This window comes from Amblyraja radiata, chromosome 22 (genome assembly GCF_010909765.2).
Source record: "Amblyraja radiata isolate CabotCenter1 chromosome 22, sAmbRad1.1.pri, whole genome shotgun sequence".
In the NCBI taxonomy this organism is placed as follows: domain Eukaryota; kingdom Metazoa; phylum Chordata; class Chondrichthyes; order Rajiformes; family Rajidae; genus Amblyraja; species Amblyraja radiata.
Window position 1 is genome coordinate 17,926,744 of NC_045977.1, and position 13,215 is coordinate 17,939,958.

The 13,215-nt window shown below is 42.3% G+C and overlaps 1 protein-coding gene across 7 annotated transcripts in view; it reads right to left on the minus strand.

The window, feature by feature from the left end:
* The window catches only part of prpsap2 (phosphoribosyl pyrophosphate synthetase associated protein 2), a 43,594-nt gene that overhangs the window by 10,656 nt on the left and 19,723 nt on the right, over positions 1-13,215 (minus strand). For 6 of the 7 annotated variants that reach the window (XR_004415323.1, XM_033040500.1, XM_033040501.1 and 3 more), the window contains exons 4-6: positions 7,206-7,272; positions 6,570-6,742; positions 490-605 (exon numbers count right to left, since the gene is read on the minus strand). Coding sequence is in view for 5 of the 7 variants with exons in the window: in XM_033040500.1 (XP_032896391.1) it covers positions 490-605; positions 6,570-6,742; positions 7,206-7,272 (356 nt within the window). In the remaining 2 variants the exon portion in view is untranslated. The remainder of the gene's footprint in view (positions 1-489; positions 606-6,569; positions 6,743-7,205; positions 7,273-13,215) is intronic. The other variant, XR_004415324.1, reaches the window with a different exon arrangement.

Below are 13,215 nucleotides of genomic sequence, written 5' to 3' on the forward strand. Positions count from 1 at the left end.
ACAGTACAACCCACCCCCACTTTATTTTAACCTTGTGTTTATATAACTAGTGCATCTTGGAAATAGGCTGAAAGTTACAGCTGCTGAGCAATAAATGATACCAGCCAATGCTACAACGTAAAGCATTAAATAATTGAGAAACGCTGCTCTTTATAGTTGCCAAACTACACTAAAATCTAGCTTGCAAAGTAGCACCAGTCCTAAATTAAACCACTGCCATCACACTGATGTTATTTGATGCAGTACAAGTTAACTCTCAACGTCAAATAGCACGAGTGCCCATAAATCCGTACCAGTAAGCAATGCCGAATAATGTATAAGGTTAAAACAAATTCAGAAGCCTCCATATTATTTCATGAATAAAAAATTGATGCAAATAAAGGAAGTCCAGTGCTGATAGATTATAGATACTTTTGCAGGCAGCTACCAATGGCTGCTTCTCGTCCCGTAAAACAGTGCATTATCAGTCAGTAACTCCATTAACCTCACCTCTTCCTGAATGTATTGTAACAGGAATGGGGACGCTCGTAGATTATCAACTGGAATATTGAAAAATCCCTGGATTTCTTTCTGATGCAAATCCATTGTAATCAGGTGGGTCAAGCCTGAGGAGAGTGTGGAAATGAATACAAATCTGCAACAGCAGCTTAAGTCTTTATGCACTTAGTGTCCTAGCAGCAGTAATCAAACCACACAAGGAAAAGAAAGATAGTAAACCAGGACATTCACACATTTCTTTTTTCCATTTGCCTCAATGATACGGCTCCCATTTTCTGAATGCATTTCATTCTTTAAGGTGAGATGACCTTCACCAAGAATAGAAAGTGCCTGGGCATTAGAACACTCAGAACAAATGTAGAATATCAGGTTGATCAACAAGCTCAGTCCAAATGATTCAAAGATCAGTGGTAACACCAAATGGACTTCATTCAGCACAAGACAGGTGTGGGGTATCCAAGCAATAGCTTTCAGAAAGCAATTGTATTGTCCCTGCAGTGGTCAGGATTGCTTGTTCAGTACCCCTAGCCCTTGCTCGTTTATTGGTATTCCAGAAATTATGTTTTAAACCCTCTGGTACTCGGAAATATCACCACCAGGACAGGAAAGCTTCTAAGCGCCGATTGAAAATGATGAAGCTATCACTCAAAGTTTGCTTTGATAATATTCATAAAAATAGTGGGCAACTGCTTGCTCACGATCCAGCCTGCACATCTTTATTGTATTATTTTGGAAAAGATGGTATTGTAATTCGTTACTGGATTGTATATTGTCAAGAGATAAGACTAAACACCTGGAAATAAAAGCTCAACAATCCCAAAGCAGTTGGGGAACCTGCATTAAATTCACTATGATCTGAGATTTAAAAATGGAGTGGAAACTACCAAACTGTCTTAAAACCCACCTTTACATTGATGTAGACACAAAAAGCTGGAATAACTCAGAGGGACAGACAGCATCTCTGGAGAGAAGGAATGGGTGACGTTTCGGGTCGAGACACTTCTTCAGACTAGTTTAGTTAGGGATGCAGCATGGAAACAGGCCGTTCGACCAACCAAATCCACGCTGACCAGCTGTATCCAACATACCAGGGACAATTTACAGAAGTTAGTTAACCTACAAACCTAGTTGTCTTTGGAATGTGGGAGGAAACCAATGCAACCAGCGAAAACCCACATGGTCATAGGGAGAATGTACAAACTCTGTACAGACAGTACGTGTAGTCAGGATTGAACCCGGTCTCTGGCCTTGAGGCAGCAACTCTACCACTGCGCCACTGTGTCGCCCTGTCCTTTGGAGAGGGAACCTACCAAACTTACTGATCGACTTTTTTGAGATTTCAGTCTCACGGCTGTGTACTGATGTACACAGTCTACTGTGTAATGGCCCAGCAAACCATTCAACTTCAGTGCAATGAATTCCAGCCTTGCCAACCCTACCCACTTTAAGTTATTTTTGCCAAATGTTGAATTGTAACTGGACACAGTTGGCAACTATGGAGAACGATATTCGATTTGGAAAAGAAATGGTACCTCTGATGTTTGCTTGCCGTTGTGAGGTGGCTTTGTCTCTACAAAGGTATCAGCCTTTCTCCAGTTTACAATATTCCAGAGCTAGTCCGAGATTCCCATGCACTGCAACCTTCCTCTGGCTCATTTCAGTTTATAGATCTCAGACTGAGCTGGACTTAAAAATCATTTCACTGCTCTTTCCTTCCGTTTTGTACTTTCCATGGCTCAAGGAGTTAAACACATAATAAAATTGCACCTGTAAGCATTTTACATTGATGTTTCTCCAGTATCTCTCACTCTCTGAAGCTCAAGCTCCGCAGCACCCAGACCAAAAGGGCTAGGAACACGGTGTGAAGAAACTAAGTGCTGGAAGTGATTTTAGATTTCTAGCATCTGCAATAATTTGCATACAGAACAAGGTTTAGTAGGGAACACAGGAGGGAGTGGTCCTTAAGAAAAATCAAACATACATTTTTCGCCACAAACTAAAAAGGCATTTAAAGATCAAGGTTTTAAGGATTTAAGCCGCTCTCTACACAATTTACAGAGATGAAGCAGCTCACATAAAATAAACTACAGTCATCTATTTGTTAACCACCAGTTTTAAGACACGCTGATATGTTGTCAGTTGTGGTTAACTAATAAAGCCTTATGGCCTTATAAATAAAATTGTCTAAGAACAAGTTCACATAATCTTGGATCATATGATCGGTCAGAAATATTAAATCAGTTGCAGGAAAAATTGAAAATACTCTCATAACTTAGTATAAAATTTAAAGTTCTATCAATGACCAAGATGCAACCAACAGTGAATTGCTCAATTGAGTTTCTTTATAGTGAATCCGATTGCTTAAAAATAACATGGACAATCCTCTTTAGTTTAGTTTAGAGAAACAGGCCCTTCGGCCCATTGAGTCTGTGCCGACGAGCAATCACCCATATACCAGTCCTATTCTACACTACATGGACAATTTATAGAAGCCAATTAACCTACAAACCTGTCCATATTGGGGATGTGGGAGGAAACCGGAGGACCCGGGCAAAACAGCAGTCACAGGTAGAACGTACAAACTGTGTATAGACAACAACAACCGCAGTGAGGATCGAACTTGGGTCACTGACGCTGTCAAAATCACCGAAGAGGAAGCAATAGAAATAATGAGGTGAAAATTGATGAGAAGGTACCAGCGAACTGGCCATGCTTAATGTCAACTGCATTTTGGCTTAAGAGATAAAGCACAATCTTTGTTGGAGAAGGTTATTCCAGAATAAACGGTGTTGTTCCCTGGTTCTGAGCCTGGTTGCTTCCATCAATGAATCAAGAGTAGTCAGGGTCTAGAATGTACTGCCTGCAAAGGTACTCCAAATAGAACCAGTGCCTTCAAAAGTGAATTGAAAGGACACAAGAGAGAATAATCTGAAGAGGTAGGGAGAAGCTAGAAAATGGGACTTGCAGCCTTCTCCTGCATCCATAATAGATATTACAAATAAGGTTTAAAATAAAATCAACATTTAACCCGTGCAAAATTAATTAACCATATTCTTGTCTATTGCAACCCAAATGCAGATTTCCACTACACTCAATACTTGTTCAGAAAAAGTCCAAATGTAAGTGAGGTTAGCAATGGCAATTTTTGTGTTTTTGACTACAAATATATTGCTGAAACCTGCCTTAAAATGTTCAGATCTTTTGTTTCAGATGCAAAGATAAATAAACAGCTGCATGAATATTGAATAGCACCTCGACAAATTCAATGATTATTCATTTACTTACCTGGACAAAAAAAAAATTTGGACCAAAGATCAATTATCTAAGTGGTATTTAGGAAACATTGCTGCAGACTGAACAAAGCTAGGAATTAAATATTTCAGGATATTCAGCATTTAGAATGGACAAGTAAAAAGAAAAAGAAGGTGAAGTAGCATCTACCGGTAGTAAGGGTAGAGATGAGTACAGTGATGAAAAATTATTCTTGGCTTCACATACGATGCAGAGCTATAGTGAACTCGAGTCTAGCTAAGAAACAGCAACGAGCAGAAAATATTGTTAGGTAGATAAAAATGCTGGAGAAACTCAGCGGGTGAGGCAGCATCTATGGAGCGAAGGAATAGGTGACGTTTCGGGTCGAGGCCTTCAAAATATTGGTAGGTATTATTTGTAAAGCTACCAAATATTATTGGGTGTGGAAGAATCAAGACATTGGAGGTGTAATGGGTGAATACTGTAATCATAACCGTCATATTGACTGGAGAAATCAAATCCGCTTTTAAATAGTTGACGATGAATTTATGGAAGATACTTTTCTTAGGCTGTGGGCCGAGCATCAAAAATGTGTCTAGAAATAGGATTTTGTGACCCAAGTCACCAAACTACATGAAATTTTCACAGATTGTGTTAAAAAAAAACCATATAAATCACCCCTGAAACTCGATATGAAGAAGACTTGCACATTTTTATTAAATTAGAGAAAAACCGGAAAAATGTCGGGAATTTTTTAGTCCAATCAAAGCACGTTTCACATTGAGTTGTCTGCCAGTTGGCCAATCACGCGCTTTGTTTCAGGCTAGCACATAAAATGGCTGAGGGGGCTTCACAGATGCGTGTTTTACTGGAGATTCCGATGTATTGTTCTGTGGAATAAATGTCGTGGAAACTTGCAGCAGGTAATTGTATTTTGTGGGAAAAGCATTAAAAAGGTTGAAGAAAGTGCTGCGAAGTGGATTAAAGTGCAAGAAAGCCTTCAAAGTCCCTGCTGATGTGCTGGAACACAAAGAAGGCCCCCAGGAACCAACTCTAACTAAAAGGTAAGACTAGACTAGACAAAAATGCTGAAACCTACAAAATATAACAATACATTGAAAAGAATATCATAGATAACATTGGATTTATGAAAGGAACTAATCTATAGTTATTAAGAATAAGACTAGTAAAATAGATAACACATAGGGTCTTGAGACTATACCTAAAGTCGTATGTTTTGGTCTCCTCATCTAAAACATCCACTTACATTAGAGGAAAATGTGCTAGCCTTAGAGGAAGAGTAAGAAAGAATCACTAGACTGGGACCAGAGATGGCACGTTTGCCATACATTTTGAAAAATGTTTACTAGACTTTAGAAAAATGAGAAGAGATCTTGTCAAAATGTATAACATTGTTTAAGAACTTGACAGGCTGGATGCAGTTCGGATTCTTCCCGACAGCTAGGACCAGAAGCTGTTTTCAGAACAAGCATTATTCAAAAAGGAGTCAAATAGATTTCAGGATATCATAAAAATCAAGGATTTAGGGAACATTGCCAGAGAAAAGGTTTGGTCAATATCTTTATGAACGGCAGAGCATGCTCAAAAGGGCAGTTGATCAACTCTTGTTCCTTTTCTGGTGTTCATATCTTCAAAATAAGAATTGCAGAATAAAGTGATAACATCCTTTCTGCCCATTGATTCTCAATACTGGTTATCTCCACTAGTCACCCAGTTTAGTTACACATACTTGGTTGCTTTTCATAGCTGTTAATAATCCATTCAAGCAGAAGTTTAAGAATTCTCATACACTGTTACATCAACTCAGGATGATTTTGAAATTGAAATTAGAGCAAGATTTCCAAACAATCTCCCTTTAAAAAAAAATAAACAGAAATCTTTAATATGTTGGGAAAAGGCAATAACTATTTGTGACTCCTGTTTCTCCCAGGCACAGCTCTTCTAATTGGGAGGGCCTGTTGTGGGAATTCACCAAGTAGAAAGGAACATATTTGATCAATATCTTCTGAAACACTTGGGATATTGGCTGCTATGGGAAGGATAGAATCCATTAAAGAAAGGAGCCGCAGATGCTAGTATATACCGAAGATAGGCACAGTACTGGAGTAACTCGGCAGGTCCAGCAGCATCTCTGGAGAAAAAGGATGGGTGACATTTCTGGTCAGGACCCTTCTTCAGATGGTCCCCACCCAAAACGTCACCCATCCTTTTTCTCCAGAGATGCTGCCTGACCCACAGTTACTCCAGCACTTTGTATTTATCAAATAAAAAACAGCAAGACGTTTATAAGAAAAAAAACATTGATTAAAGGTTGGGACAAAAACGATATCATTGTTGATGTTCTTCAAAGTACATCTGAGATCAGGCACATTAGGTCAGTGGCAGCTCACTCCAATCAGAAATGTGGAGAGTCATGCACCATTCTACGATGTGAACATAATCTGGTCTTGCACCGTGCCAAGTACCAAGGGAACATGGCGTTGTCAGAGGTGCCATTGCCCAGATCTACATTCAAATAGTCTACAGACATCAGTTGGGAGAAGACCCCTTAGGACATTTGAACAAGGAAGTTCATCTGGTTTTCCAAGACCTGGTCATCTCTTAATCACTGCCACAGATTTACTGGTTTATCTGCCTACCTAACTACACTACAGATGCAAGGGGTGGGCTATTAAATTAGTTTGGGACAACACAAGGACAAGATAAGTGTTGGTTTATATATTTATCCAAATTAAAGATCCCAAATCTCTTTTTCAGGTCTGACAAGTTACAGAACGAATGGTCCAAACACAACTCACCAGCTTTACACATCATTGATGCCAGAAGTTTGGACACAATCGAACCTCGTTTCCTCATCTTGCATTGCTTGCTGTATGGAAAGTAAGGGATTACACCAATGATGTTCTTGGCACATGACGTCTTAGAGGCATAGATCATAATAAGGAGTTCCATAATGGTGGTGTTGACATCCCTGTTGTACAAGAAAATATGTATTTAAACATCAGGATAAACCGATCAAGCAAAAAGTTTTTATTTAACTCCCCTCACTATTCATAATCTCCTTTAAAAAAGCCAAACTCACAAATTAAAGTGACTACCCACCAATTACCAACTTTGATAAACTTGAGGAAATACAAAGGTCTGTCCCTGCAATGTACAAATAACTGCTTTATATACAAACTTTTTCCTAGTTTTGTTCTAAATCTGGTATTCAGAAGGTGCTTCGAAGTGTTCTAACTTTTAAATGTAAATGTAGTACCCAAAAAATAAATGAAAGTTGCCTTTCGAGCCTGTAATCAAACAGGAACAACTTTCCTCCTTCCTCCAGTTGTACAATCCATACAAAAAAACTTCACCTTGAAATCAAGATGTGCTCATGTTCCCCTTGAAATTATAACAATTAAAATTGTAAAGATTTTACATTTACCACTTACTTTGAAACAGCCTGAATAATAAACACATCTTTTCCTCTGACAGATTCTTGAATCTGTACTCTTGTTTCTATCGAAAACAAGAAAAAAAATCACCACAAAGTTCAAACTTGTTGCTAATCCACATTTTCTTAGAACTTAAACTAATGCTACACACAAAACAAAACAACCGCCACTAATGCGCAGCAAGTTATCTTTCAAAGATTTTCTACACAATTAGTAAACAAAGATTTTTAATCTAATGAGAGGAATTCCATTAGGACTAGAGTTAAGCACACAACTTTGAGGATGCTCCACAAAATGCAGAGCATCTTGGACAATACAGCTCATCCCCTCCATGACACACTGGTCAATCTGAGGAGTACCTTCAGCAACAGACTGGTTCCACCAAGATGCAGGACAGAACACTACAGGAGATCCTTCTGTCATGGAGGAGGCTTTCTCTCTCCATCCCCCTGCCCCTTCCCAGTTCTCCCACTAGTCTTACTGTTACCGCCTACATTCTATCTTTGTCCCCCCCCTCCCCTGAAATCAGTCTGAAGAAGAGTCTCGACCCGAAACGTCGCACATTCCTTCTCTCCAGAGATGCTGCCTCACCCGCTGAGTTACTCCAGCATTCTGCGTCCACCCTCAATGTAGTGCTGACTTGCGTAATCTGATAGTGTTGGGCCACTGTAGTAGAGCTCAATGATTCAACAAGACGCAGTGCAAGGAGACGGCAAGAAATGGTTGAACACTGTCCCTTTCTCGTTGGAATTTTTGATCTCAACAAGATCCATTCTTTATCTGCAAGCTTAAGAAAATGCAAGAAAGCTATCTGATAACAGGCCACTCAGCAACAATAGAGCAAGGGTTGCTTGAGAGGCTGGAGTTGGAGGAACAGTAATCGGAGTATGCAGAAAATCAGGTTCTAGAAACAGGGAAGCCAAAGCCCATAGAAAGCCATGAACATAAAACATTAAATTTGGGTTTAAATAACATGCAGTAGGTATTGGACTGGTCAGATTTTTAAAACATTGGATTATTCAACAACATAGTACTCTGGATCTTTGTATAGTGCAATAATGAATAAAATGCCAACTTGCAAAGAGTAAGTATAGAAGAAAGGCAGGAAAATGCTCCTCGTTCTGTGGTGCTTAGAACTGGCGATTGGATGAGCTTAATGTCTTTCGTGCACCTAGAACAATGGCATACTTACACAAGCTGCTGAAGACCCTGTACTCGCGGTCTCCGAGGCCAACATTAGAGCATCCTTTAAGAGGGTGAATCTACACAGAGCGTCTGACGGCATACCTGTCCAAGTGCTAAAGATCAGTGCAGACCAATGGGAATATTCAAGGCAATCTTGAACCTCTCTCTCTGTGGTCTGAGAAAGATCAATCATTGCATTGTTGCACAAGTGCACAGTGCCCAGTCCGGTAGCACTTATGCCCACTTTAATGTAATGAATTTGAGATGCCATCGCTCTCCACTCAGCCCTGAACCCTCCGTATAATAGGAATGATACTTCAGGCTGCTGTTCACTATTACTGCCCAGCATTCAACACAATTATCCCCTCCAAACATCAGTTCACTTAGCAGCTCCATGACCTGAGCCTCCAAACCACCATCGGCAAATAGATTTTTGACTTCAAAGGCAGACCCCAGTGCCGACTAATAACATCTACTCCTCACTGATCATCAACACACAGTTGAACTTCAAGGCTGCGTACCAAGCTCCTGGTCTGCTGTCTTTTCACCCATGACTGTGAGCTAAGCACAACAATGCCATCTAAGTTCGCTGAAGACCATTAATGCTGGGCAAATCCTAGATGGTGATGAGTCAGTGTACAGGGATTAAAGAGATGAAACATCAAATCGACTTCAGAAAAGTGATATAGAAAGACCATGTGTCAATTTTCATTTGTGGGTCGGTGATGTAGTCAGCAGCTTCAAATTCCTGGCCTTTAGTAACTTAAAGGACTTCTCCTGACCACAGCAAACAGGTGCATTCATAAAAAGACCACCAGCATCTCTACATTGCTAGAAGTTTAGAGATTCAGCACATCACCAAATACACCAACACACTGCCACAGATGCACTGTAGATCGCATCCTGACTGGTTGCATCAAAGCCTGGTACAGCAATTCTAATGGACAAGTAGGTCAGAGGCTGCAGAGATGGGTGGACTCAGCCCAGTCTATTAAGGGCACAATCATTTCCACTATCCATCTACTCAATACAATACAATACAATACAATACAATTCAATTTATTGTCATTTGGACCCCTTGAGGTCCAAACGAAATGCCGTTTCTGCAGCCATACATTACAAACAAATAGACCCAAGACACAACATAATTTACATAAACATCCATCACATTGCTGTGATGGAAGGCCAAAAAAACTTCTCTCTCCACTGCACTCTCCCCCCCCGATGTCAGAGTCAAAGTCAAAGTCAAAGCCCCCGGCGGGCGATAGCGATTGTCCCGTGGCCATTAAAGCCACGCCGGGTGATGCAAGGTCGCACACTGGGTCTTGATGTTAGAGCCCCCGGCGTGCGCTCGCAGAGACCCGCCGCCATTCCAAGCCGCGCGGGGCGGTGCTGTAAGGCCCTGCTCAGGTGCTCTTCAACCCCGCAACTCGGGCGGGAGAAGTCGCCGCTGCGGAAGCCCCGAAAAGCGGTCTCCCTCCAGGGACCCGCGGGCTCCCAGTGTTACCGTCCGCCAAACCCGCAGTTGCAGCCACCGAATCTCCGGGGGTCGGGTCGCAGCAGCGTCCACCACAGCTCCACCCGCTCTGGACTCGGCCAGCTCCGCGACGGTGAGGTGAGTAGTCGGCACCACAGCCCCCGGTCTTCCTGTTGGAGGCCGCTTCCTGTTGGAGGCCGCTCCTCGTTGCAGCCCCAACGACAACGGAGACCCGACAAAGAAAAGGTCGGGTCTCCCGTGCAGGGAGAGATTTAAAAGTTACCCCCAACCCCCCCACACACATACCCCAACAAAAATAACAAAAACTACATAAAAACATAGACATAAAATAATAAAAACGCAGACGGACTGCAGAGGCCGCTGCTGACGAGAGTCGCGCCGCCTACCGTTTCAAGGTGGTGACATCTGTCGTTAAAGATCCCCACCACCCAGCCCATGCCCTCTACTCACTGCTACCATCAGGCAGGAGGTATAGAAGCTTGAAGTCACACAACACCAGGTTGGGGAACACACCTTCTGACAACCATCAGGTTCCTGAACCAACCTGTACAACCCTAATATTTTCAATGGCAGTGGAAGACTGCACATCACTTCTTGCACTGCCACCGACTTGTTTTCTAATTGTGTTTTGGACTAGCATCTTGTTTTTTGCACTCTTGTACTGCCTTACAGAAGATGCAATTTGAATATTATGCACAATTTATATCCACCTATTGTCTGAGCCTGTGCCTGCGATGCTCCTGCAAGCAGGATTTTCACTGCAGCTGCAACTTGCCATACATCTGCATATAATAATAAACTAGAATAGACTTAAATATTCCATGGCTACATTCAAAATGGTAGTGTACCGATATACACAAAATGTTGGAGTAATTAATTGCTGGATAAAATGGATAGGTGATGTTTTGGGTTGGGACCCTTCTTCAGAGCATGGGCTAAAACATGCTCCAATAGATGAATAAACTATTACTTCAAATAAAGTGACAAGCATTTACTTGTGTTATTAAAAAACACTAAAGCAGAAATCTGTTTCTGCAATCCAAAATGTCCATACGTTTTTATAGAATGCACAAAGATTCATAACCCTCAATTCAATCCAGAATGACCTACTCACTCTAAGCCTTCACCCATACATTCTAGACCCTCCAGTCAAGGGGAGTGGTATTAGAAATACAAAATACCACATCTTGAGGAGTTTGCCTTGGTCACCTACTACATACTGCTGGGAATCTTCCAGTGTAGGTTTTACAGCAATATTCACTCAACCAGTGCTCATTGGCGCAATGCACTCATGCTGTCATAGCTGGTTAGAGTGAATTTCCTAAACTGCTCATTCAGTATTCACTGCACATTCCAAATCAGAGCAGAACACAGGTCAAATGGAAACAAGTTAAACATTTTCCTCAGTAAAGTACACTGGAGCAGAAATAAGTGATCTTGGATGGCAATTTCACAACAATGGCATCTCAGAGAAACATTTACTTTGAAAATGTTTAAAGCAGCACTGATTAACATAAACTGGAAGATAAAGAGATGACTGGTTCAGTTTTTATAATAAACTGTGCTATTGTTAACAGATAATAAATACTAAATGCAAATCTGCAACAGAATGAGCAATTCATCCAATAGTGAGGAGAAACAGCCATTTTGGTAGTTTAATTATATTGTACTTGAAAATAATGCTCATTTGGAAGTACTTCCAAGCTTAAAATTTGCCATTTAAACCCTTGCAATAAATTACAATATTTTCTTTGAAGACGCACACAAAATACTGGAGCAACTCAACGGGTCAAGTAGCATCTCTGGAGAACATGGATAGGTGGCGTTTTGGGTTGGGATACGAAAAAGGGTCACAAAATGTCACCTATCAATACTTTCCAGAGATGTTGCCGGGGCCAAGGAAAGAGCGTTCACGTCGCGGCCCTGTTTCAACCAATCTTTCCACCACCACGCACAAGAAGCACAAGAAGCGCAAGACAGACACCATTGTGCAGATGCCGAGAAGTGTGTTCAGCTCTGGCTGAACAACTTCTATTCTTGTGTGTGGACTCGATAAGAAGAAGAAGAGATGTTGCCTGACCCGCTCAGTTACTACAATATTTTGTATCTTTCTTTGGTAAGCGAGCATGTTCAGTTCCTTTTTTTTTTTTAATATTAATTTTCTTGATGCAGTACAGGTGCACAACCTTTTATCCGAAAGCCTTGGGACCAGACACATTTCGGATATCGGACATTTTCGGGTTTCGGAATGGAAGATTTTTAGCGTAGATTAGGTAGGTAGCGCTGGCGGCTTGGAAAGTCTGGAGCGGCTGCCTCCTCCCTGGAGACCGGGGAATCATTGTAAATCATTGCTTAAATGTTAGTCAGTTAGTTTGGAGGGATTTTATGTGGTGGGGGTGAAGGGGGGAACTTTAATTCTTAGTCCCCTACCTGGTCAGAGAGGCGGGGAGCGGGCAATGCCTTACCGGGTCGCCGTGCAGTACTGTGCCGCGGCTCCCACATCACAGAGCTGGGGCTGTGGCCGGCTGCGCTGGATTTGGATTTGTAGCGCCGCGCAGCCAGGGGTAGAGTTCGCCGTGGTCGGAGCTACAACCGGCGCCGCCCGTGGCTGGACCACCGCAGCCCGGACCGCTGTGGGCCGCGGCTCCCAACATCGTGGAGCTGGGGCTGCAGTGGTCCGGCCACGGGCGGCGCCGGTTGTAGCTCCGACCACGGCGAACTCTACCCCTGGCTGCGCGGCGCTACAAATCCAAATCCAGCGCAGCCGGCCACAGCCCCAGCTCCACGATGTTGGGAGCCGCGGCACAGCGGTCCGGAGCTTACTGCACGGCGACCCGGTAAGGCATTGCCCGCTCCCCGCTTCTCCGACCAGGTAGGTGACTAAGAATTAAAGTTCCCCCCAAAAGCCCACCAAACTAACTGACTAACATTTAAGCAATGATTTACAATGATTCCTACCCTCCCGCGCAATATACACTCACCCAATATACTCTCACCTTCTCTTTTATGAATGGGGATTTAGTTCCCCTTTGTTGGAGGACCGACCGGAGGTTCCGCTGTCACCTCTGCGGGCCGCCCTCGGTGAACGTTTTCAAGGACCTTTCTTCAAGGACCGAAAAAATGTCCGCTATTCGGAGGTTTTCGTTATTTGGATCTTCGGATAAAAGGTTGTGCACCTGTACCTGGAAATTCAACTCAATAGACTTAAATTCTCAGCTTCAGTGCTCAGAAATACAAATCATTGAATCATAGAGCTTGATGGTGTACCCTTGCTTGCATATCAGGATCACCATCCTTAGTAGCCTTGGATTCCCATCATTCCCA